This window comes from Hydractinia symbiolongicarpus, chromosome 5, assembly GCF_029227915.1.
Source record: "Hydractinia symbiolongicarpus strain clone_291-10 chromosome 5, HSymV2.1, whole genome shotgun sequence".
NCBI classification, from domain to species: Eukaryota; Metazoa; Cnidaria; class Hydrozoa; order Anthoathecata; family Hydractiniidae; genus Hydractinia; species Hydractinia symbiolongicarpus.
In genome coordinates, this window is record NC_079879.1 from 7,547,767 (window position 1) to 7,574,761 (window position 26,995).

General features: G+C 34.1%; 2 protein-coding genes across 2 annotated transcripts in view; one reads left to right on the top strand and one right to left on the bottom strand.

Moving 5' to 3' along the window:
• LOC130645934 (uncharacterized) overlaps positions 1-13,019 on the top strand; it is a 32,629-nt gene extending 19,610 nt beyond the window's left edge. Inside the window, exons 19-39 of the mRNA XM_057452060.1 lie at positions 506-794; positions 874-1,201; positions 1,427-1,623; positions 1,807-2,136; positions 2,237-2,620; positions 2,883-3,567; positions 4,065-4,240; positions 4,668-4,706; positions 4,847-5,063; positions 5,157-5,220; positions 5,890-6,352; positions 6,517-6,691; positions 7,040-7,205; positions 7,492-7,780; positions 8,005-8,332; positions 8,736-8,932; positions 9,291-9,620; positions 9,800-10,183; positions 10,261-10,951; positions 11,417-11,592; positions 12,106-13,019. Of these exons, the coding sequence (XP_057308043.1) occupies positions 506-794; positions 874-1,201; positions 1,427-1,623; positions 1,807-2,136; positions 2,237-2,620; positions 2,883-3,567; positions 4,065-4,240; positions 4,668-4,706; positions 4,847-5,063; positions 5,157-5,220; positions 5,890-6,352; positions 6,517-6,691; positions 7,040-7,205; positions 7,492-7,780; positions 8,005-8,332; positions 8,736-8,932; positions 9,291-9,620; positions 9,800-10,183; positions 10,261-10,951; positions 11,417-11,592; positions 12,106-12,328 (6,131 nt within the window). The 3' untranslated portion in view covers positions 12,329-13,019. The remainder of the gene's footprint in view (positions 1-505; positions 795-873; positions 1,202-1,426; positions 1,624-1,806; positions 2,137-2,236; positions 2,621-2,882; positions 3,568-4,064; positions 4,241-4,667; positions 4,707-4,846; positions 5,064-5,156; positions 5,221-5,889; positions 6,353-6,516; positions 6,692-7,039; positions 7,206-7,491; positions 7,781-8,004; positions 8,333-8,735; positions 8,933-9,290; positions 9,621-9,799; positions 10,184-10,260; positions 10,952-11,416; positions 11,593-12,105) is intronic.
• Positions 13,020-14,146: 1,127 nt separating this feature from the next.
• Positions 14,147-26,245, bottom strand: LOC130644508 (importin subunit alpha-7-like). Its single transcript, XM_057450144.1, has 12 exons — positions 26,008-26,245; positions 18,910-18,987; positions 18,658-18,757; positions 18,470-18,561; positions 17,790-17,921; positions 17,121-17,209; positions 16,785-17,048; positions 16,126-16,204; positions 15,764-15,889; positions 15,557-15,684; positions 14,798-14,973; positions 14,147-14,716 (listed from the first exon to the last, which is right to left on the bottom strand). Exons 1-12 carry the CDS (start codon positions 26,116-26,118, stop codon positions 14,523-14,525), a joined length of 1,569 nt encoding a protein of 522 aa, XP_057306127.1. The 5' UTR covers positions 26,119-26,245; the 3' UTR covers positions 14,147-14,522.
• Between the last annotated feature and the right edge of the window lie 750 nt (positions 26,246-26,995).

Sequence of the window (26,995 nt, forward strand, 5' to 3'; positions counted from 1 at the left end):
AAGGCAAAAATATGATTTGAAATTCAATTTAGATTGATAACTAAAAATCATAAATCCGGTTGAAAATATGTACCAATAACAGTAATGTGGCTTTTATTCTAAAATGTATAAATATTTTGCTTTTGTATTTTGCATTTACGTAACTTTGAAAACAATCGTGAAGTAAAAATTGGAATTATCTCAGGGTGGCCACAAAGTATAGAAATAAAATCAGTTTTTTTTTCGTTTTTTTGACTTACATCCCAACTTACAATATATAATGTATTTTTTACTGCATTCAATGGTTAATGGAACTGTAAACAAAAATTAAGTCATTATGCCAGATTTGCTTTAATTTGTGATTAATGTAACTAACTGCTTTAAATGTGCCTGACACCTAGGACCTGAAATTATATTTAAGTTATCAGAAGCCTTAGCACTTATTTGACTGTGTACTTTAGTAATGTAATAACTTAAACAAGTTTATGATTTGATAATACAAAAAATGTAAATGATTTCTTTTTAGCAATTGCGGAAATACCTGAAGACAAAAAGGATGAAGAGTTAAAAAAATTTATCAATGTCCGATCACATGAAAAAGATACTCCTCTTCACTTAGCAGCTCAAGCTGGTTATGAAGAAACTGTCAAAACATTGATTAAACTTGGTGCAGATATAAATGCGCTGACTGACACAAAGCAAACGCCGTTACATTTGGCAGCTATAAGCGGACAATGTTGTATTGTAGAGCATTTGATAAACAATGGAGCAAAAATCAATGTGTTTGATAAACAACAAATGACTCCCTTGCATAAGTATGTGATGTTTCTTTATATTTCATTTTTCATATCTCCTCAAAAATTTAAATAACCGTTTCCAATACTTTTGTTTCAGAGCATGTCAATTTGGTCGCCTAGAAACTGTTAAATATTTGCATAAAAATGGTGCCAAAATTGATGCTAAAGATGATGAAGATTTTACACCATTAATGTGTGCTGTGTGGAAAGGACAGAAGGATGTTGTTGAATATTTGTTAGATGCTGATGCTGACATTAATGCTGTTGACATTAGTTCTAGATCTCTCATCCATTTAGCAGTGGATGATGATTTAGAAGAAACTTTAAAATTGCTTCTTGTTAGAGGTTGTGAAGTGTTGGTTGATAGCAATGACAATAACAACAGAAGGCCACTACATTATGCTGCAACTATTGGCAACGAAGAGGTTGTTTTGATTATTCAGCTTTTGTAAATTTATCAATCAAAGAAAACGACATCTAATGATCCTTCTTTTTTTCATTTCTACCAAAATCTTTCAATGATTATCATTAGAACATTATGCTTTTAGTTGACAAGGTTTTTTTATACAGTGAATAACAGTAAATATGTATTTTCGTTTTCTTTATTTTTTAAAGATTAGAAATGTGAAGCAATTTTCTTTATATATTAGGCCATTGAGATCCTGCTCAAGTATTCAGCAGAAATAGATTGCAGTGACCATGAAGGAAAGACACCTATTCATGATGCTGCAAAGTTTAGAAAGTTTAACTGCTTAAAATTACTTATTGAGGCTACTCCAGCTCTTGTTAATTCAACAGATGATCGTGGCAGGTCACCGTTACACTTAGCAGCCATTAACGGTCACAAGTAATAGCATTTTATACTTATACTCTTATGATGTAACTTCCTTTGCCAATACTTAAAAAATTGCAAGCTTGCAAATCTAATCAAAAACCACAATGTTTGTTCCTATAAAAATTTGTTCCCTTGCAGAGCTTTTTTCCTTTTTAATTAAAGTATGTTTTGCTTGAATTTTATTTCTGTTTCTAGACGCATTTGTCATATCTTAATAGAGAATGGAGCAGAAACATTTTGCAAAGACGATGTAAACTGGACTCCTCTCGACTATGCTGCACAATATGGTCACTCCAAAGTTGCGAAGTTGTTATTAGACAATGATGCACCTGTAGATGCGGTTGATAAAAATGGTGAAACTCCATTGCACCATGCCTCTATGTGTGGACACATTGATTGTATCAATTTATTACTTGATAACAATGCAAGTATATCACATCAAAATAAAGATGGAAAAAACTGTCTAGATTTCGCTGTAGAGAATCATGAGAGGGATGCTTGCATGGCATTTATAAAACACAAAAGGCATGTATATTTTTGCACTCTGCATCATAAGGTTTTTTATTGTGTAAACATGCAGTGTAAAACAAGCCTTACCTTCTAAACACATTTTGTTACAATATAGGTGGAAAGAAGCAATCAGTCATGTCGACAATAATGGTACACATCCAATGGAGAAACTCATCGCAGTAGCACCTGAAGTTGCAGAAGTTATATTAAACAGATGTATGCAGCCATCACAGCATTCGGTCACTCATCCAAATTACAGCATCACCTATGACTTTGAGTATATTGATCTAAATCCTAATGATCAAGTGAACGAAATTTATTTTGGTCCCTCCTGCATGCTTTTCCATCACAGGGAGTCGTTGTTGTCACATCCCGTCACAGTCGCATTAATAAATGATAAATTTGCACAGTTAGGGTTACGCATGTTTGTGGGAAATCTAGGTGTTTATCTTGTGTTCGTTGGTCTGCTCACATCATTAGTTCTCGTTGACAAAGACAGGTAAACTTTTACTGCTAATTTGAATGATTATTAACTGCTTAAGTATTCAAGTGATTATCATACAAAGTGCACACATCTAAAGAAAATAATCTTGATAAGTCACCCCTCTATGCAATGATTTTTTGCACATGATTGTGGGGTAACAAAGATTTGAGTTTGATAGTATTTATCCAGTGTATAACCAACTTTAGATCAATTGATTTAAATTGCCCGTTTTTATTTGTTTTGTTTTTATTCACAATTGATTCTTATTTCCGTTTAGAATGAGCAAGATGGAAACTCAACGCATCAAAACTAGAACTCAGCGAACTGTACCTTGGGTACTTTTAGCTTTTACTATCATTCAGATTGTGAAAGAGCTGGTTCAGTTATTTTTCTTGCGTTGGCGATACTTCAAAGACATAGCTAATTACCTGGAGATTATCTTATACACTGCAACTATTGTTTTTATCATACCTTTTATCATACAAAACCTGGACCCAAGTTTTAATATAAACCCTCTGGAATTAAATTCAACAAACCTTACTGAAAGTCAACAAAAATATTTACAGTCGTTGGAAAGTATAAAATGGAATGTCGGATCGATTGTAATTCTTATTTCATGGCTCAACCTACTTTTACACTTGTATGCATTTCCATTTTTTGGAATTTATGTTGTCATGTTTATTGAAGTATTCAAAACAGTGATCAGTGTGTTGTTTGTATTCGGCATGTTCATAGTCGCTTTCGGCTTAGCTTTCTTTGTTTTATTGGATACACAAGATGCGTTCAGATATCCTGGTCGTTCTATCATCAAAACTGCAGTAATGTCGATTGGAGAATTGGAATATTCTGATATTTTTTTACCTACAATAGATGAACCGTATAAAGTGCCTTACACAGTTTTAACGTTTTTTATATTAGTCCTTTTTCTTTTTATGATGCCGACATTGCTGATGAATTTACTGGTAAGTGCCGTCATGTTTTTAAAGGAAATTTATTTTCAAGGTGAAAATTTTAGTGGGAATTGAAAGTGTATTCTGCAGAAAACTTTTTTGAGGCCTCCTATTGTAAAAGTTAACTAATGTGTATGTAACCTGTGGGTTTTTTTGCCAGAAATATTAAAGCAGGTACCAGGATGCATTATTTCTATCATAATTTTTTTTGCAAGATGTATAAGTGACACTACCAATAAGAAGGTGTCAAATTTGTACAATTCTATAAATGTTTGTCTTGATTTTGCCTCAAATTTACTGTGTTATTCCCTTATGTAAACACCTAGTCTTTTAACCCCTTTTGCCCAAATGATTTCATATGGCTATCACAGGATAATTAGGGGTTAACGTTCTCTTTCACGAACGAGGTGCACAGTCTTGTAAACAGCAAATAAAAAAGTAGTAAATCACGAGCACCACAAAAAAAGGTTATATAGTAAAATCCTATCATTATAATAATCTTCTTCTAGGTTGGGTTGTCCATTGGAGATATTGAAGCTGTTAGAAAAAATGCATACCATACAATATTAAAAGCACAAATCAAATACTTGCGACTGTTCGAAAAGAGCGATCGCAAACTTTTAAACTCAATGATTTCTTATAACAAGAAAAAGGTTTACAGACCAAACAATAAGTTTTGGTGGAGGTACAAAACTAGATTTAACTTGTTTATATTTATGTGCTATCACTACAGAGAGTAAAACAAGGCGTAATAAACTGCTGAGTGTGTATGGGCGTTTAGTTCTTCAAGAGTATACCAACTTTGTTAGGCTTATAATTGGGCTGGACTACACTTAGCTAAGATTTTATGTTAGCTAAAAGAATGAGCTTAAACAAGAAAGCTAAGAGAAACTTTTTTCAGCATTTATTCTACCTTTTGATCAGATCAATACATCATAAAATTGCAATGTCAGTTAGTATTCTGACACTTGCCTGGGTTCGCATAAAATACTCTCACATATTTCTGATGAGAATCAGAGCGAGATTGGAGTATTCTTGGGTAATAAAATGCGTATTATTTAACTGCAAAGTGTAGAATTGTGCTTGATTACAATATTTCTTTCTGCTTATAGACATCAAACTGGTGGTTTCTTTTCTTTTCTGATATATCTGTGAGTTTTTTTATATTATTTTTGCATATGCTTTTGTTTATTCTAATAAAATATTTTAAAGCTGTAATATTAAGGTATCTTAAAATTTTTTGCTTGTTTTGTCATTCTTTAAGTTACTCTCACGTTTTTTTCCCTGACAGGTTCTTTAATTGGCTCATTAAGTCAGATCACGAATTGTTGAAAGAAAACCAGTTAGAAGTTAGTAGCAGAGAGGAACATATTCTTAAAGAGTTAAGCGTCAACAGGAAAGAGTTGGACAAACAAAAGAAGCGTATTAAAACATCAATAGAGTTGCTCGAAGATGATGCGGATACTATTAAGAAGATATACGAAAGACTAAAAATCGAGGAGGATGATTGAAAGTTTACAAAAAAATGAAATATTATTTTTACTGTTGACTTCGCTATTTCGACAGGTTCAGGTTTTTCAGTTACAATTACGTTATTTAAGTTGCTGTGTAAAAAAGACCTAACTAAACAAGTCATTGTCACATGTCCTCAAATCTCCTTGTGCTGTATAAATACTTCCCAAACTTCTATATTTTATAAGTGTTCAGATTATTGGTACTGTTACAACTTATCTAAAATTAGACTTTGCATGTTTGACACTGTTCATCTAATTGTTATGGTGTATCAATATTAATGTAAGAAATTTTTTTTACATGTTATGTGTTCGGTGTGGTTTTACATGATTTTGTTCTAATGAGCAAGATTAGTTAACAAAGCTTTAGTTCCTCAAACCCTTCTTAAAGCTGTAGCTTTCTGTATTATCCCAAAATAAAGTATTAGCGTTTACTTCATTTGACACAAAAGTGTGATTTTTAAAAAAATATTTTTAAAGTTTTATCAATTTTTTATTATTATTTTGCATTTTGTGATATTGTTAATATAGTTTTGTACTAGTAACCTCAGGAATGTAAATATATATTTATATATATATATATATATATTTGAAAAGAAAAAAAACATTTTTATTTTATTTTATTTTAATTTATGAATTTCTGTACGAGTTTACAATAACTAAAAGGATGAAACATCAGTTGAATGCTGAGACAACACCAGGGTGTGTTTTACATCGAATTTGTTTAAGATATGTTTGTTTTTTTTGTTTGTGTTTTTTGTGGACATCTTTCTCATGTAATATTGGCCCGTACCAAATCGGTAAGATGTAAGCTTTTTAAAAGTACGTGTTATTTTATGCTTTAGTAAAAAAATGAGTATACGATTGTTAAACTTGAGAGGACGAGTTGAAGATGAACCAGACGGCCCGGAAAACGACGAAAAGAAAACAAACGGCCCTGCTGAATATCGTTTGCTAAAAAATGAAGTTCCAGAACCCAGAGGAAGCTCATCATCATTGGCAGATCTTGACGACGAAAAGAGCATATCCAGTGATTCATACATCTCCTTACACCAAGCTGCCAGCGAGGGATCAATTGATCTTGTCAAGCGCTTCTTCGCAGAGTATAATAACCCGGTTGATAGAGATAATGCACGCGACCAACGTAACGCTCAAGGTTATACAGCATTGCATCTGGCTGCTCGCTACAACAGAAAGAATGTGTTGGCGTATTTGTTAGATCTGGGTGCTGCTATTGACGATGTCGACGGAGAAGATTCGAACACTCCTTTACTGCTCGCAACAAAGTATACTTCTTATGTGTCATTGAAAAAAATGCTGTTCTTTTCTATTAGCTAATCGCTTTCTGCTTATTGTTGTTATGCAATGTCAGGTATTATTTGGGGAAATGTCACGGGATATCGTGTACGAATTCACTGAGCTGATTTTTCTTCCCGTCTTTTGCATTCAGGTATAACATGAAGTTAAGTGCAAAGTTATTGATCGAACGTAACGCGAAAGCAACAATTCGTAACAAATATGGTACAACGGCGCTTCATTTCGCAGCTCGCCGTGGTAATGCTGATTTGTGTAAACTATTGTTAGACAAACCCAATGTTGATATTAATGCTACAGATAATGGTTTGGTAAGTTTTTGATATTTTGCCTCAAACTAAAACATCACTGACTGTCAGACTGAAAAAGAAATGTGTGAGGTAGATATTTTTTCTTGTATTGTTAAAATAAAAGTAAAGTGAAGTAGATATACAGCATGGCGCTTGATCTGAGAGAATGCGATAAAAAAGTTAAAGGAAATTTTATAATATCTTGCTAAAACCTTTTTTAGGGTTTAAGAAACATTGTCGTTGTAGAATATTTTAGGTGTAAATCAACTTATGAATCGATAACACGTTTGCCCTTAGTTGGAATTTTATTTTAATATTACCGTTTTGTTGAACTGGTTGTCTTTGTTGAAATGATTGTCTTCCGTTTAGGCTACTCCCCTTCACATGGCTATGTTGGGTGGTAGTGAACCTATAACCAAACTGTTAATTGACAGTGGAGCGGACGTCAATGCGCAGGACATTGAAGGAGAAAGACCAATCCACTATGCTGCTGCTGAAGACGCAGGAGATCTGATTGTATTGTTAGCAAAAGGAGGTATGTAAAACAAAACATAATCGACTAAGACTCATTTTAAAAATGTCCAAGCGAAACAGCGAATACACTAGATTTGTTGTAAAAATGGCAAGGGGTCTGTTTTAAAAGTTCCCTTTTCTGGAAAGTTCCATAACAAAACTCTCAGTTTTCTGCTTCCAAGTATTTTGGATTTTAAGAGTTATAGTATAGTGTAGTATAGTGTAGTTATAAGTCTCTTCCTGATAGGTTTATAAAAATTGATACAGAAATATGTAAAGCCTTTTTTAAAAAATATTATTTACCATAGCTTTAAGAGGAGTTGAAGAAGCGGATCGAAAGAAAACACAAAAACAATTCGTCAATGCTGGTTCATATGAGAAAGACACAGCGTTACATGTGGCTGCACAAGCCGGCTACGAAGAGACTGTCAAGACACTTGTGACTATTGGAGCAGATGTAAACTTGCGTACTGATACAAATCAAACAGCGTTACATCTTGCTGCTATTAGTGGCCAAACAGCTGTGGTAAGGTTTCTGGTGATGAACAACGCGAGAGTAAATGCTATCGATGCAGAACAAATGACACCGTTGCATAGGTAGAGTTGACGTATTATACTGCAAAACTAGTTCCTTTTTTTCTACCTCGTTTTAAGAGGTAGCAAAGAGGGGATCACAAGAACGGAAAATGTTAATACGGCAAGGGATTGTAAACATTTTTGGTGGGGTTGTTGTGGGGGCTACATAAGTTATGTGATACCGTCAACAATACTCCTAAACAACAGAGGGTTGATATGTGATCAACTTAATGTAATTTTAATAGGGCGTGCCAATATGGTAGATTAGAGACGATTCGATTCCTGAAAGAACGCGGTGCACGATTAGATGCGAAAGATAAAGACAATTTCACTCCATTGATGTGCGCAGTGTGGAAGGGACAGAACGAAGTTGTAAAGTATTTGTTGGATGAAGGAGCGAACATTAAAATCACAGACTTACTTAACAAAACTGTTTTACATCTTTCAATTGAAGAAGATCACTACGATACATTGAGTCTGTTGATGCAGCTTGGAGGGACGGAGTTGGTGCAAAAAACTGATAAGGATTATAAGACGCCGCTGCATTACGCTGCTGCTATGGGGAACGAACCCGTAAGTTAGCTTTTTTGTTGAAGTAAAGTATAATCGACTACTTGCTAACTCGTTTTTTTCAATAATTTGAAATTTTTTTAGTCCATTGGACTTTTTGCAATCGCTCTAAAATCCTCTCGATATTTCGTAATTCGAATAGAAAAATATCGAAGCGAATTCTCTATTTAGGGATCTCAAACTTTATAATCTTAGACTGTTTGTCTTACAAAATATGACTTAAAGAACTTGTTCATATAATTAGTTAGATGGAACAGCATGAAATTAGGAATTAACCTCTTATATTGGTTGAGGTTGAGGTTCGATTTTAGTAGCATGTACAATTCGAAAGCTGTTTCTTTAAACTGGTCTATTTTTTTAATATTATATTGTGTGCCAGAAGACGAACATTTTTTTATGTTTACAGTCTGTGAAACTTCTTATCAACAACGATGCTGAACTTGATCTGGGTGACTGTGAAGAAAAGACACCACTGCACAATGCTGCAGAAAAGGGACATCTAGACTGCGTCAGTATAATAGGAAAAGCGTCACCTGGAATTATCAACTCCACTGATGAAAGAGGGCGCTCCCCGTTGCATCTGGCAGCTATGATGGGACACATGTAAGCTGTAGATTTATTTTTAGGATTTTTTGGTCATGCCTGGCTTATTGTACCGGAGCAGTAGTGGCTATTGTATTAGTTATTTAATAGCTCATTTTTAGATTGCTTTAAAATAATAACTGCTATAATTAACTGAATAAGCGCCCTCGTGTTTAAAAGCGCGCTGTGGTAAAGCTCTCCTGTTAAGTCTAATAAATATCCAGAGCGTTTGTTCATTCATTTGCGGTACCTGGTTACAGCAGTACGCGTCTGTTTTAAAAAATGTTAGTGCAGCCCTTACCGACTCGTGAGAATTTAAAAATAACGACTCGTCTCGAAGGCTCTAGTAATGGTAAAGTTATTTCTCCACTGTATTTAGATACGTTACTGAGAGTTTGATTGAGATGGGTGCAGAGACGTCGTGCCGCGACGACGTTAATTGGACGCCGCTAGATTATGCAGCGCGCTATGGTTTTCCGAAAACATTAAAGGTGCTGCTAGATAACGACGCCGATGTCGACGCGTGTGATAAGAACGACTCCACACCTCTCCATCACGCGTCGCAACATGGTAACGTGAGCTGTATAGTACTACTGTTGGATAATGGTGCTAGTATACATAAAAGAAACAGAGATGGAAAGAATTGTTTGGATTTAGCGGTTGAAAACTTTGAAAGAGATGCCTGCAAGGCTTTGATTAAGCATAGAAGGTAATGTTGTGTGTAAACACCGTTCGTAGAAGTTTTTATTGGATCAATTTTAGCTGCTTCCAAAGCATAGAGGTGTTTAAATTTAAATGCAAGCATTTCAAAGCCTTATTATTTAACTTGCTTAAACTACGGAATACTACGCCTACATAATTAGTAAGGATGTATTTTTTATGTTGCAGGTGGCATGAAGTTGTATCCAATCTCGATAACGATGGAGTTCATCCACTCGAGAAGTTGATCGAAGTTGCTCCCGATGTTGCGGAGGTCGTTTTAAACAATTGCATAGAGCATTCAGACGTTGCCAAAGACCACGTAGATTACAACATCACGTACAAATTCCACCTGCTTGATTTACCACCAAGTCAACAAAAGAATGATGTCTACTTCGCTCCGTCCACCATGGTTCGATTCCAGCGTGAGAATCTGCTTCGCCATCCTTTGACTGTGCAGTTGATTAATGATAAGTGGTGCCGGCTTGGACGATGGATTTATATGACCAGTTTAACTGTGTACTTGTTGTTCGTATCTCTGCTCACTGCGTTAGTCGTGATTGAAAAACACGAGTAAGAATAATTTTGATTTTTTTTCTGTTTTGCAAATTATTTCTGAATAAATAATCTTTATTTTGTACTTACTATAGTCAAAAAGATTTGATTGCAATGCTGAAAGGGAATGCATCTCTGAATAGCTCAACGCCGTACAGTTCACTTCAATGCCACGACACGACGCGTTTTTCCACCGTCGTCCCTTGGATGACGCTTGGTTTAGCGTGTTTTCAAATCTTTAAGGAAGTTACGCAAGCAATGTACCTAGGAAGGAGGTATTTATTGGATCCGGTGAATTGGTTCGAGTTCATGTTGTATTTTGCTACCTTTCTTTTCATGTTGCCATTCATACTATGCCAGGTGGATAAGAGTTTGATCACCCGCGACCTTGAAAGCATGAAATGGCAAGCTGGCGCCGTCTCAATTCTATTTGCGTGGTTTAACTTACTGCTTTATTTAAAACGTTTTCCGTTCTTTGGATTGTATGTGGTCATGTTTACTGAGATTTTCGTGACGCTCGTGAACGTGTTGTTGGTGTTCAGTATACTTATTGTCGGCTTTGCTTTATCGTTTTATGCGTTGGTGAACGTGCAAGACGATTTCAAAATGCCGGGCCGTTCGATCGTGCGAACAAGTGTGATGATGATTGGGGAATTGGATTACGACGCAATGTTTACTGAAAATTTTCCTCACAGTAGAAAGAAATATCTACCTTACAAAGCAATGACTGTGTTCATTTTTCTTTTCTTCCTGATTATTATGTCGATAATTGTTATGAATTTGTTGGTAAGTACATTTTATTGCGTAAGTGTTAGATTTCTATGGCATTATAAGCGTTCTAATGTGAATTCTCTTTTTAGTTTTTGTTAAGCTTAACTTTTACGCGTTTTTGTTTGAAAGCAGTGAAGACATGTTAGTTATTTAATAAATTGTAGAATTTTACGATAGCCGAAGCATTTTTTTAGTGGCGTTTGCACAGCAATAATTTCTACGAATGTTGGACGAAATTTTTTGTAGCTTACATGTTTGAGTAAGGTTTTTGGCTATCGCAGACAATCTTAAAATCTAAACCGAACATGTCTGCTTAACCTTAACAATTTTTTATTTTTCAAGACATCAGATAAGTGAGTAGACCCTTTTTCGATTGGCTGACACAAGTCATTTTCTGTTTGCAATAAGTGACTTGATTGGTTCGTTGGTATTATCTTTCTGTTTTGAATTTAGACCATTAAACTTTTGTTTAATTTACAGGTTGGTTTAGCTGTTGGAGATATCGAATCAGTTCGAAAAAATGCATATCTTCGTATTTTGGAAGCTCAAGTTCACATTTTAAAAGTATTAGAACGGACATACCCGAAGTTTATTTTACGCAGCGTATACAGAGATCACGCTATTGTTAAACCTAACAAAAGAAGTCATTATAGAAAGTAGGTATTTTCTCAACGAATAACATACAATTCAAGAGTCCATATAGCTCCTATACCTTTAAAAATCCTATGAAAGGGTAAAAAAACTAAAAATATATTTTTAGAGCGTGGTTCGAAGAAGAGCCTTTAAATTTTGATTGTCAAGTCTTTTAGAAATTAAATAAAAATTTTTCGTAAAATTTAAAAATATACATTTCGAAACTTTCTTTTACGCAAAATTTCCTTTACGCAAAATTTCCTATTAAATTTATTTTTGAAAACTGTAAAATATATTTTTATTTTCCTTTTTTGCGAAACTGTGTAGGGTGTCGTATGAAAAACACAAAAAAGAGTACACAAAACGAGTACATTTTTTCGCGTGTTTTGTTTCGTTTACATGTTTTTTTTTCTTTAAGGAAATTTAGGAACGTCTAGAGTGTCGAAGAAACATGCAAGAAGTAAAAAATGTAAACTCACAGTGACTAAATAAACCACCGCTGAGAAATGTTTTAAATTCTTTGCCATATAATTTAGATTTATGGACTGGGTTGGCAAGTTTAATTCCGACGCCTTGATAGATGAACAAATTGAAATGGGAGGGAAAGAAGAATTGATCATTCGTGAAGTTGAATCACAGAGACAAGAGTTAGAAAAACAAAAAGAAAAAATGAAAGCTTTGATGAGCATGATCGAAGAGCACTGCGCAAGGACGAAACGAATCGCTAGAAAATTGGAAGTTACTGACCTTGAATGCTGATTTGGATACACTAGACTCGATGATCAAACCTGTGTTTTGCGGTCAATCCTATTGGATTTAGTTTTCACTATCTTCAGGCTTCTGAAGATATATAATATAATAATATAAACTTATTAGGAAACAGTTTGGAATGACGAGTTGTTAAAGAACCAACCACTTGTTGTTTGCCATAAATATCGCACAATATTTTTTAACAATCACAAATATTTTGATTTTAAACATTTTTTAACTCATTCTAATAATCTATGGACTGTTTCTATTTTAAGAGAAGAAAATTTTTGCGTAAAAATTTTTTGACGATTGTTTGAAAAAATGGGCGAAAGCATTTAAGCAAAAATAACTTTCAATAACGAACCCTCAAACTCGCTACACACGGACCATTTAATTCAAGGTTGGGAGAATTTGGGATAAAATTTTGCGAATCAAAGAAGATGGTTTTTTTTTGTTAATTTTTTTCGATTGTTGGCTCTTTTATTTGTCATCTGAAACATTGTGATACGTTCCCTTGCACAGGCCAAGAAAGTTCGAGATATGAAAAGTTCTGATGAGGTATCCCCTTTCTCAACCCAACTTATATATATGCTGCATAAAATATTTGATTAGGCCCCTATAATGGTTGTAATGGACAAAATGTATATATTCATTTTTGCACTTTTTTAATTTTGTATATAACATTGTTTATCCATATAAATGCTGTATTTTCTGTCAAGCTTAAGCAATGTGTCGATGTTTATTTTGACAGATAAATGTCAATACAAAGGGTCGCCATTCTTATAAAACTTTTCTAATGAGCCACTTTTTTCTCTGTTCACTTCGCTACAAAAACAGACCTCTTTGCTTCGATTTCATTATATCCTAAGACCAAAGAGTAGTGTTTTGAAGCAGTGCAAGCTAAGTTGTAGCGGGTGAGAGATGAGCGAAAATCCTTAGTCAAGAGGTTGCTTTATTGGTATCTAAAGGAACGCGCTTCGTTTCCACTTGGCAATAACATTTTGAAAATAGAAGAAGGGGTTGAAGATTTAAAACTAGTACGGTGACACTCCAGTGCGACCACCCAAGTAACTTTTTCTTTGTTTAAGTAGAATGAGTTAATATGTCAATCAATCGCAACCTGTGACCTGCGTGGACCTGCCACACCGTGTTACTTTCGCCGATACAAACTAGACACCACCGTGAGAATTCGTCCATACGTAACGACGAGTGAGTGAAAATTATCTCCCTAATCCAAAGATTACCTTTATTTGGCCTCGCGAAAACAATTAATAAAATGGTACTGAAGCTGCGTACCAAAATTCAACTCCATACAAAAACGGAATGTCAGGGTGAATATAGCGCCCAAAATTTGACATCCCTTGTCTAAAGTGGTCTTAGGACAAGAACTTAAAGTGTTTTCGATATTTGAAGTTAGTTACCTTCAGGGAAGTACTTTTGCCGTTTAAAACTGTCATTATCAAAAACTTCTAAAGAAAATAAAAGTTTTTTTAGCGGAACTCGTTACCTTATGTTGCCTACTTTTGCAAAACTTTATTTTGCAATTTGCCCTAAAAAATTTCGAGTCAACAAATCGCACCGCAGTAACAAGAAAGGCTACACCTTAAAAGGGACAAATTTAAACTTAAAGGACTTGATTCGCCAAAATTAAATTTCCACCTTTTTTTTGTTTTTTTTTATGGACACAATTTGCGACAATTCATCATTTTCTTCCGATCGCAAGAAAATATTTTACACTAAGGTTTCTGGATGGAGATTTCGAACTTCTAACCTTGTAAGACGAATGCGCTTAACCTTCTTACCCTACTGCAAAGAAAAACAACGAAATAAAATCAGAAATAACTTCTTTTTCAGAAGGTGAAAAGAATATAAAAAATACCTTTTTTACACCCTAAACATTATGTACATAAATCGAACAACACAACACACATTTAAATCATTTGCTAAAACTAATGACTGATCACACACGTAGAAAGAGTGGAGGTCTTAACTAAGAATTTAATAAAAATATGATATCACGTGAGAAGCATCTTAATCTTAAAAGATAAAAAGCAACAACCATTTTATTTCACGATAGCTATATCCCACTAGATTTGCTCGCTCACTCATTTTTAGCGTAAGATTTGCTCGCTTACTCAAGCTATTTTAATCATTAGATTTGCTTGTTTATTAAAGTTATTTTGCGGTTAAAAATAACAGTTGTTCATAAGGCAAATCCATTAGCCGGAGCAGCTACGTCGCCAAACGTATAATGACTGGATGTAGAGTCGGGTAGAAGGGCGTTGTCATCCACATTTTGGTCTTCGTCTTCTCGAAAGTGACTCTCGATTATCTCATAGGCCTTTTTGTAAATATCTTCATTCTCGTGTTGTTGCAAGTATTCGATTTTATCCAAACCTAAAACAGATTTAACGCATTTACGATAAATAAATAAAACTGTTTATTTAACAATTCTGGTTTTTTGTCTTGCTTACTTACCGAAACATTCTTCAACTTGAACAGCGTAAGGATTAGCTGTATTGATTTCTTTTCCGATTTCTTCGCCAACCCGAAGAATGTTTTCGATTCCATTTAGGGCGACAATGACAATCTTGGTGTCCATGACAGAAAGAAGATCGCAGAGAGGACGAAGAGCGTCTTGACTGGCGATATATCTGTCAAAGAAAAAATGTTGAATTTGAATCATATGAAGACATAGTGTAGTTTGTTTAGTTAACTTGAAGATAAGTAATCTTCTTTGTTTGCGAAGACGTGTGCTTGAACTCGTAAACATTTTAGAAACAAATCTTTTGTCAACTTCACCATGAGATTAGTCTCAACCCTGAATTATTTCAATAATAATACTGGTGGCAATTTTTTTTCATCATTAGTTAAAATCACCCGCAGCTTTATTTTATCTTCTCCAAAACCTACTTGCGCAAAATTAACGCGAAATTTTAAAGCGCTAAAAATTCAGGAAAATAATTTGTTTAGGAAAGCGTAATTTTTTTCGCTTTTTTAATGTAAAAATTTTCAAACTGGTAGCAAGAATGGAGGATTAAAAATAAGTCACACATGAGTGCATTCGAAAGTTTTTTTTTAAGATCTATTGATTCGGCGTTTAGATTGTAAGGTTGAAATTTCCTTCGCAAGAGTTAAGATAACCAAAAATCGTAGTTTCAACAAGCAAAAATCAAGAGCTAATGTATACAACTAATTTTAATTTTCAACAAGTAAATAAAATCCGCTGTTTTTTACCTTATTTGTTGTGGTGATCCGCTAGAAGTTGCATTTGTTATGGCCCACGCTGCTTCTTTTCTTGTTTTAAACTCAGAATGTGACAAAACATTGATTAGAGAAGGAATGATGTTTGCATCTATTACAGCCTAAAAAGAAATAGAAATATTTTTTACGCAATTATGCGGACATGATTTTATTAGGGCTCAAGAACACGTAATTCATTACCTGGACTTGCTGCACGTTTCCAGCAGTTATATTTGAAATTGTCCAGCACGTTTCTTTTCGTATCGATTCGCGTTGATACGAGAGTAGGGTAAGCAGGCTTGGTAAAACATTACAATTCATAATGACCTAAAATTAGAGCGGATTATCAGAGCAATCAGTCGTGAAGAGTTACGTTAAAAGCAAAATGGTGAAGTGCTACATCAAAAGCACGGTGGTTGAATACTATATCAAAATCACAGTGGTAGAGTGCTAAATTAAAATCACTGTGGCGGAGTGATACATCAAAAGCACGGCAGTGCAGTGCTACGGCTACACGACGGGGGAGTGCTACAGCAAAAGCATGGTGGTGGAGAGCTACATACCTGTGTTTGCATATCATCACCGGTGACGATATTACCGACACCACGCAATGCAGCGGACACAACATTCGCCTGCGGATGTCTAAGATGCGAAGTAAACATTTGTCTATTAGTGCGTAAGAAATCCAGTCTCTATTAGAGCTCAATTATTATGCTGAATTGTCAACGCTGGATTAAATAATATATAAGATATCACATGTAAAATCCACCTTAATGCAACTTCCTTATTGGAACTTTTACAACGGATCTAAATGGCTAGGTATTCGCCTGTAAAAATTTTTGTCGTGACATATAAAAAAATACGATAAGTTTCAGAGACTATTAAAAAATCCAAAATATTAGTTAAAAAGAGTAAAAAAAGAGCCATTTTTACAAAAAAAATTAAGATAAACTTCCATGATGGGCGTTTTTAAAAATTTTATACATCTTGCGTACGCCCAAAATTTGATTTTTTTTTATCTAAGGCTACTTTAGTTAGAGAAACTTTCGCGAGAAAAACTTTCGCGAAATCGCGATTTTTCGCCATTTTTACGAAAATTTGCGGATTTCTACATTCGCAAAACTTTATCTCGCGAAAGTTTCCAAATTCTTTATTCGCGAAAGTTCATCCAAAAAATTTCGCGAAACTTTCTCCAAGTTAAATTATATTATAGGAAGCTTACTGCAATAGTTCCACCAATCTTCTGCACACCCCAGCATCAATGACAGCCTGAATTTTTTCGTTCGGACCGTCGGATAAGTAAGCAATCGCCCAGCATGTATCGGCTAATACATCTGCATCGTGATGAAACAAAAGACGAGACAACGTTGGTAGGGCAGGTGAAACTTTGTGAAACTCAGGTGGAGGGTTTTTGCCACGGCATAGATTTGATAAACACCACACAGCGTTTCGAGTCATGGTGATTTTGGTGGATTGGTCCAGCAATCTTACAACACAAACAAAAAAGTTATCACCGAGAAGCATAATTGTAAGTCAACCCAATAATAATCTAGCTTACTTTAACAAAGGATCCAATATTCCATTATCTGTAACGTAATTTCGACATTCGGTATTGTCGCCAGCTATGTTACCCAACGCCCACACGGACTAACAAGATGAAAAAAAAAGATATAGAATGAATGTGCTAAAACCAGAAATACTTTAAAAATTGGAAAATATCGCTTCAACCTAAACATAATACAGTAAATGTCCCTCAAAGGGGCCATAAAGTTTTGGTCCACTTGGTGAAGCTCTTCTCCCACTAACTGAGACTTTTTCAAGAGTTAGAATTCTTTGAACTTTTTTTATTATATTTTTCGGTAATTGATTTTGAAATTATTTTTCCGATTTTTGTAAACTTCTAACATCACAGTCCGTGGCTTTCAGACCACAATAAAAGCTTATTTTCAACTCGGTCAGCAGTGTGTTGTTATTTTTCTTCGATTTTTATCATTCGAATTTTATTCCTATAGTTTCATTCGTTTTTTAAATTTCTCTGGAAAGTGATTGCATTGACGTCCCACGCAAGTGAAGTTTTTTGCTCAAGGGACTTTAAAAAAGGTTATCCAGGGTCTCACTTAAGCAAGTATTTTTTCCTTGGATTTAGTAAAGATTTTTTAAGGAAAATTTGGTCCCTATTATCTGGGGTTGTATTCAACACGAGTGTACTGTACACAAATTTTTAAACCTGTTCTTGAACATCTTCATGGGGAGACAGCAATAATTGAATAAACGTTGGAACAGCGCCTGCTTCAATTACGTATCTTGTTTGAAGTGATGTACCAGAAGCAATGTTGGTTAAGGCCCATGCTGCTTCGAACTAAAAGAAAACATTTGGTTTAAATTGCTGACTTTGGTTATTATATCTTGGCATGGCGTTATTTGGGTTCAAGCTACATTTATCTGATTTTTCTTTCTTGATTTTTCTGATTTGAAAATGAGAAGTGCATTGCAAGAGTTAATTTTGTTTCGCAAACATTAACTTTCACAATTAAAAATATTTTTTTTACGTTTATTAACTGTTGTTAATTAATACTCAGAAAATTCAGCGAAATGATTTTTTTCAAATGTGACCAAATTTAACCTACAAAATATTTGCAAAACTACTGAGAACGATTTTACCCTGTTATGGTTGAAAAGAACACTTTTTTAGCTAAGATTTAATCAAATGGCTTTGCCACATTAAATATAGTTTAATTGAGAACTTCTCTTCAAAGTTTTGAACGACACAAAAGTGACTAAAAAAGCACTGATCTTTAAATGTTGTCTAACCTTTCAAAAAAATACTAACTTAACAAAACAACAAGGATATAAATTTCTCTGTCAATTTAGGATTAGCTCCTTGGTGAAATGTAAAAAAATATGTACCTGCAGAACATTATTAGTCGACTGTTGCAAAAACAAAACTAGTCGAGGTACAACACCAGCCTCAATCACCTCATCAATTGGGGGGTTGGGATCTAAATTAAAAAAAACAGTATGTTTTTGGAAAAAAAACTTGTATGTAAAAATGGACTATATCGGATGGTTACTGATTACAATATGTGAAGTTATACCTTTTGAAAGAAGTTTTCGAAAGAGTTGTGTAGAATGCAACTGAGCGGCTGGGTCATCTGACATTATCTCACGTAACATAGATGGTAGAGCTTCATGAAACTGAAAAAAAATCAACACATGAAACACAAGAAACAATTTAAGTTAGTAGAATCTATTGAGCGAAATAAATAACTGGATGCCCAACATTTCTAAGGTGAAATAAAACAAACATTGATTTTTTGACATGTTCTTTACAATGAATGTGCACTGACCGAGCCATCTTTCACATTTATTGTTGTCGACTCTCCTTGAGATTGTGATTCAACATCGACATTTCTTCTTTTGAATAGCTGAAATTAAAAAAAACACTTGTTTCCATGATCAACATTAAGCCTTGGCAGAAATAAAATACTCATGTGTGGTGCATCACAAAATAAAACTTGTTGTTTGGTGTATGATAATAAGATAAACGCTCCTTATAACAAGTTGGTGTGTGCATTACATGGAAACATATATAAATTTTTACACGAAACAGAATACAGGGTACATAATTGTGCCATGAAAGACCATTTTAGGTAAATACTTCTGTATTTTCTATTGCTTAACAAATTGTCTCTCAAAATCTTAGTACACGTCTTTTCTTGTACCTTGTAGGATTAGGTCATAAGATTCTACCTTGTATTTTCCTGTACCTGAAAAACCTTGTCAACACACGCGTGTATGTCACTCATGTATTAGTTGTGGTAATTTGTTATAAAACAAACATAGAAATAATATATGAAGTAAATCCTGATTTAAGAATCACTCCTTGGTAAATATCCTCATCAGTTAAATTAGTTAAATTAAAATCTATTCGTGGACCTGCAAAATTGTACCATGCATATGCAAAACAGCCAAAGGCCACGGAGGAGCAATGCAACAATAACAGTAATAGTGATCGACAATCTTAGACTCTATTTTGAAATTGAAGAGTGACAGGAAATGAAAGGTAACATGAAAACAACCACACTCTTTTTTTGTGACTGTACAAGAAAAAAAATTTACATTGTAAATTGTTTCAGATGGGGAGTCCTGCCCCTCAGTTCGCTCAACATGGTTAAACAATGTTGTTTTTACAATCACTTTTAAAAACGCTAAATAAGCACATTTTGATAAGAGTTATCTCTGGTTTATTAAGAATGAGAACACAAGGTACAGGATAATGAATAAATCGAATTCATATTTAACCCTTGAACTTTGTAAGATTAATAGCATGAAATTAACAGATCTTTAAATAAATGGTTTATCATGCAGGTTAAGCAAAGTTTAGGTTCATGCCAGGCACACGTGTACCTCAATTTCAAAGCCCTGTGGCACAGTTGCAACATTTATGCATAGTCAGCTTGTTGTAAACTGAAGGTGTTTTTTAGAAAATATGCGTTTTATAGAGGCTTGATACATAATATGATAGTCCTTGTTTAAATAAATCTTGTTCTGCGAGTGTTTTTACACCATGAAGTCTTTTCATAAACTGAAAGTTTTATGTAACATTCTAACTAAGAGGGTGAAACTATTTAAACTATTTAAACTAAATACATGTCCCTGTTTATGGTTTAAACAAGGCGCTAATGCAGGATCCTTTGAAAAAGAAGGGTTTTAATCAACTTGCAAATATAGTACTGTTTTGTCCAGAATTAAAAACGACACCCTGACAATTTGCTAAGTGCCCAGCCTTTTTGCAAAAGGCACAAAAACAGTTGGGTAAGAGCCCACATCTGGGATAATCAGACCCTTGATTGGTCAAATTAAATTTTTTTATACTCGGGAGGGGGGAGAGGTCAAAATATAATATTAAATAAACAGAAAACGCCGAAAGTAACAAGCAGAAATTGCGTACATGAGCAAGCACAAATCTGAACTTCATTGAATAAGCTACAGACATATTTTGTGTGGAATTATCTATTCATTCAGCAGTATAAGGCATTGGTAGATTAATAATGAAGAAGCTTCGAATTATCATTTGCAGTGTATTCTGGTGAAAGGATGTTGACTTTGTTCAAAAATTTCTAAACTTCCGGCCTCTTGGAATATTATTTTCAGCAACAACAAAAAAAGATCCCAGACCAAACTCACCATAAAAACATTGTTTCTATTTTTATATCGCCATCTGTATGTAACACACACTAGAGTAATATCTTTAATATTTCTTTGGTGGTCATTGTGTGAAAGAAAGAAATGGTGTTTTTTTAAGCAGGTGGCTAAGTTTTACTTGCAGGTGAAAGATGAGACAAACTTGATGTAATTTCATTTCATTGTTCAAGATTCTTAATAAGATATAGCATGGTGATGATTTTAAAACAAAATAAAGCATTGTTTGAAGGGGAACTAAACACAATTTTTTTTTTTACTTTATTTCTACTGTTGTTTCATAAGTGAAACAACAGTAGAAGTGGTGTAAATATAAACTTTATCGCCTCAAAATATGGCTACTAAACCCAACCCCTACTTCCGTAAAAAAAGACTGGGTCGAATGTGATTTGTGACATTGCAAAGTGCAAAAAGTTCAAACTTATGTAGCGGCTGCTTTGTTTGAGCTACAAATTTGATAAAATATACCTAACTAGTAATTCAATTTGATTTTATGATAAATATACCAAGTTGTCCAGCTTTCAGTGGTACAAGTCACTCCCTCGTGTGACAAAGAGCTCTGTTTTAATAAGATCTTCAGAAAATTGTTGCAAGCGAGGAGAAGAAAAGAGACCTTACTAAAAGATTCTCGGGTTTTATCTGCTTGTAATACCTTACTGGTGATTGTTTGCAAAGGGATACGATGATAAGACAAAGTTTATCTGGACTTCTTAAATGCAAGAAAATATAGTTTCTTCATATTTGCATATATTCGTGGGTCATCAATGTTAATGTTTAATATTGTGATTCTCTTTGTTCTTATAGTACTCTGGACAATAGAACATCGTGAAGGTGTATTCTATACCAAAAGGGGAAGCAAAGATATAAACACCAACAGGTAATATCCTATATATCTCTTTAACAATCAAATCCATGCATTGTACAATATATTTTCACTTTTATTTTATTGATGTCATTTCACTTATTTTTTTCCCTTTTCCCCTTTTCCATTTTTAAATTTTTAATTTATTTTTATTTTCATCCTTTTCGCCTCTAAACTAACAAAAAATAGTTTTGTATTTTAGTTTTAGGCAAATAAGAATCTAAGGGTAAACACTGCAATACTATTTAACTAGAGTGAGCTAACAGGTGAACCAAAGTCATCAACATTTTTAATATCAAACGAAAGCAATACTGGTTTGTATAGGCACACAGTTTTAAAATCCATTTTCAGTGATACACTTCCTTCTTAGCAGAAAAATTGTTTTTATTACGCCCTTAAAATGCAAATTCTGAAAGTGAGGTGCATCACACAATAGAATAAAAAAAGGATGAGTTTTTGCTCTCCTTCATCGTTATGATTTCATTTTTTTGTAAGCATTTTGCAAATATAAATTCCAGACCATTTTGTGAGCGGTGTGTGATCGCACGCATTTTTAATAATTTTTCAATTATTTCGTAATTTCAATAATTTGGGAAAGCTTTCACAGACATAAAAAAACCCAAAGATTTACACATGCGATAAATCTGCTAAGTGTGGGGGGCGTACTTGTTATCATACTCCTCTCACAAAATGGTCTGAATAAATATCTTTAGAAATGGGTAATGTGGGTAACATGTTATATACATTAGAAGCAAAAAACAACGAATTAACAAAGTGGAAAGCAAACGCAAAACAGCTTAGATTTTTAATTCAACAAAGATTTAAAACTATCTCCATTTTTAATACTAGCTACATTCAAATACCTATATACTTCCTATAAATCAGTTTAAAAAGAATTAATTTAGAGGAGAAACAACCACAAAGATTGTTACATTCTTTTCTTAACAGGTTGTCCTGTTTTTAAAATGGAATAAATTTTCATTGTCTTGTTTTCAACTGGGATAAGGCGTTCTAAAAGAAAAAATGTCACGTTTGCAAGATGGTATAAGCCACAAACGCCTATAATATAAGGGCGAGTTCAGGTGACTTTTCGAATTAAAATGGCGTTTGTCCTACAAAACCGCCTGCATTTTCCTGAACTCGCCTAGAGCATTCCTGAAATGCATTGTAATTCCCGAAATTCCTTGTAACATACCATGCGGACAATAGTTGGAGGAAGGCGCACAAAGAGAAAGTAGTATTTTATCGAAAACCATCAAAAATAGTTCTTTTAAGAACTTCGCTACCACACATAGTGAGTTTATTTTAATTTTTATAGTTTTTTGAATCATTAGTGTCTGTTTTTCTTCTTTTTTCGGTTATTGTTTGGGTCTTTGCAGGTTTTTTTGGGCAAATACTGAAAATTTTTTTCAAAACGTCGAACTCGCCCGCACTTTTTACTGGACATGCGGCTTATCAGTGTTTTGCCGGGATTTCGAACGCTGCCTAGATTATGTATGGCAGCTTGCCCAGTTTATAAACAGGGCAGATAATATATATTCGGGGAAACATAATCAGGACAGGCCAGCTGCATACAACAGTTAAAAATATGTGGCAGGCTGGTTTATATACAAACAGTCTAATATCATTTGTTATATACTTAAAGGGGAACTCCAGTAAAAATCACTTTTTTCTTTTTTGTTCTATACGGACTTAGAATAGCATAAGAAATAAAAAAAACGTACTTCACTTGTTTTCCTTATTTAAAATTATTGTACTAGCCTTCGCATATTCAATTTTTTTCTCATAAAAAAAAACAGACAGGCTTGATTTCATTTAGGACGGGACCCGATTATAAATAATGAATACACATCGTGCAGAAAGTTCAAGGGAGCACAGAGAACATTCATATTAAGAACTATAGCTTACAATAAATTACTTTTTGTAAGTAATTTAAGTTTAAATCTTTAAAAAATGGTTAGTTGCTTTGCGTTTCAATGTACCAATCGACCAGAGAAATGTAAAGATGTAAGTTTTCACAGAATCCCGTCTGTGAAAAAGAAAGAACTCAAACAAAAATGGCTAAACAAAATACGACGTAGAGGTGATCTACCAAGCGACCAAAGTTTTTAAATTTGGTTGGCACACTTCACAGATAGTTCTTTTAAAAGAGATCTCCAGGATAAACTTCCATATTAAAATATTGCCACTTTGTAAAAATGCAATTTTAGCTAGTGAACGCGATCAAAGTTTCTCATTTCTTCTCATTTCATTATTTGCACTTATATCCAGAGAACACAACCAAATAACGTTTTGTACATTTTTATATTAAATAAAAGAACATTATACCAACTACAATACAATCACAGACAAAAAAGTTTTCTAGTTACACATGTATCTTTCGTAGCGCTCAAGTTTCTATTTGCCGAATGCCGAATATTTTCAGGGGGTAAATGTACCCATTTTCTTCAATCTTTGTTACTGTTTAATGCTGCATGTAATGCTGATAATGCAGTTCCTAAAAAAAGCTTTGTCACAACAACCACTTATAAATCAGTAGCTTCTGCAACGAATTTATGACCTACCATAATCATAAGAATAATTTTTATTTATACAATATTAATTAACCCCAGTTTTACCAACTTATCACGACCCGAACATTATTCGACCTTTCGATCATGCATTTCAATGGTCCTCCATCACGAAGAAAATTTCAACGTTACATAAAATTTGTTTGCATTTGTGCGCAAAAAAGCGTGTGCAGAGGAAAAATATTGCTGAACTGTGATATAAAAATAAATGATTTTTTACTGAAGCAAATGATAAAGTATTTTGACGAAAAGAATGTTAAAAAAAGCGATTAAATATATTTTTTATTTCTTTAAAAAGAAAATATTTTGCTAAGAACGCTGCTTTGAGTCAGTAAAAGACAGCTTGTCACTTTGCATCATTATTAATTTCTCCCTTTCTCAAGAGGTTTGAATTCGTGTGACTGTAGCAAGTCTTTTTCATGAAGAGAATTATCCGATTCTATGTTTTCTAAGTTATAATCTTCGTCATTATTACAAGACGTCTTATCAACGAACAATGTAAGGTAAGTAAACAAACTTTTAGAAGGTGTGCTGCTGAGCTCACGGACTTTCTGCATGATGTGACGTATGCTCATTTATTCGGACCTAGTTCTCTCAACATTACGCGACCTTGCAAATTTATTTAAAATTAAAGATGTTTACAGAATCGATTCAGGTATATATAAATAAAGATTTTTAACGATTGTAAAAGGTTTATTCTGACATATTTATGTATTGTCTAAATAATTTTTTTTCAAATATTTTTTTAATATTTATAATATAGTCAGCTTGTTGTAAACTGAAGGTGTTTTTTTAGAAAATATGCGTTTTATAGAAGCTTGATACATAATATAATAGTCCTTGTTTAAATAAATCTTGTTCTGCAAGTGTTTTTACACCATGAAGTCTTTTCATAAACTGAAAGTTTTATGTAACATTCTAACTAAGAGGGTGAAACTATTTAAACTATTTAAACTAAATACATGTCCCTGTTTATGGTTTAAACAAGGCGCTTATGCAGGATCCTTTGAAAAAGAAGAGTTTTAATCAACTTGCAAATATAGTACTGTTTTGTCCGGAATTAAAAACGACACCCTGACAATTTGCTAAGTGCCCAGCCTATTTGCAAAAGGCACAAAAACAGTTGGGTAAGAGCCCACATCTGGGATAATCAGACCCTTGATTGGTAAAATTAAATTTTTTTATACTCGGGAGGGGGGAGGGGTCAAAATATAATATTAAATAAACAGGAGTGCCCCTTTAAAAAACAAACAACAGTCTAAAATTATTTGAGATATAGAACACACATAATCGGGGCTGGCAGGCTTTTATATCATTCGTGTCAAGCTATTAGCCATGGTGGCAAAGTTGTTGTTGTTCTCAAATAAAACGAAGTTTCGTGGAAACAAAATTTTGGGATTCTTAATCTACGTTTAGACTTTTTTTTCGCTATGCCAAGTTTTTAATGGTGTTTTATATCTTACAGAGAAATCCATTATTCTGTGACAATAATTCGTAAATGTTTGCCAATCACAGCCTGCATTTAGAATCCAGTCACCACAACATAATCAGGGCAAAAAAACCATAATCGGGCCATGCGTACATAATCCTTTTCATAAACAGGCTGTTTTCGCAATCTGGCCAGAACATTGTTGTTCGTTTGCATAAAAACAGGAGGATTGCATTTTTTATCAAGCAAGAACAGCCTATATACTTTGGGAGAAGTCCTAGAATATTTAACTGATTGGATTTGAATTATTTCCATTCTACTAGTAGAACTATACAGAAAAGAGAAAAATAAAATAAAATAATAAAAAACCAAAAAAAACAACCTGCTGCTCTCTTTTCGCCTTTCTAATTTGAACTCCAGCTTCTTCTCTTCTTCTCCTTAATTCTTGGTTGTCTAGGGCTTTGTTTTTGTAGCTATTTAATCTAGAAGACATTTTGCTCGTGTTAAAACTTGTTAACTAATGACAGTGTAGTCTTGTATCGTGAACCCCATGCATTTTTCGACTTTTCACGCTTCTTGTGTTGCCATTTTTGTTCTGACCTGCGCGGGGTGAGAGGTACGGTAGACGGTGTCGGCTTTCTATGATGTTTTGACGTCTGGATTCACCGCGGTAGGGATTAGAAAAACAGTCAGCCTCGTCCCAGGGGGTCTTTTTCTCTCTGACGAGAAATTCTTGTCTCGTATCCTGCATCCATGGTCCATGCACTGTTGTGTGCCAGGAGATTGATAGTCAGAGTCCTCTTGAAAGCTTTAACGAAGATAGCAATCTATTTTTGCAATCTCTGAATTCTGTTGTTTTAACTAAATATGGAATTCCTTAATCTCGTAAACCAGGGCATCTTGTATTTTTTCTACATCGGATATCTACATTGAGATTTTATATCGGAACAGCAAGATCGCCATCGCAATATAAAAAACGGACAAACGTGCGCTGTGAACGAGGTTGGGAATTCCTGTTTTCAAATTCTTTCTGGCGGAACGGTACGAACAAGAACGGGAAATAACAGAAAATTTCATATTATATGGCGCACCAATACAGAAAGTAAACATACTTTGCACAATTCTGGCGAAATAAACCTGGTATATCCTCCTTGTAAAATGGCCTGTGATTTTATGTGATAGTTTTAAATGCTTTTCCGATAGCCTAAAACTCGATAATTTTTTCTCGATTTAATAACTTTTTTTTTAATTCTCCGTTTTGTTTGTGCCGGTGATCTTACCTCGTTTTATAGATGATATTCCCGGGTCCTCATTTTTTCTCCCTCTACTCCTCCAACACTATCCACACAACACACGGGGGCGAGGTGTTG

Coding starts and splice junctions, on each gene's coding strand:
- LOC130644508 (XM_057450144.1), bottom strand. CDS start 26,118: ATGTCTTCTAGATTAAATAGCTACAAAAACAAAGCCCTAGACAACCAA. Junction 18,758..18,909: donor TAAATGTGAAAGATGGCTCG/GTCAGTGCACAT, acceptor ATTTTTTTTCAG/TTTCATGAAGCTCTACCATC. Junction 17,049..17,120: donor ATATTGGATCCTTTGTTAAA/GTAAGCTAGATT, acceptor TTGTGTTGTAAG/ATTGCTGGACCAATCCACCA.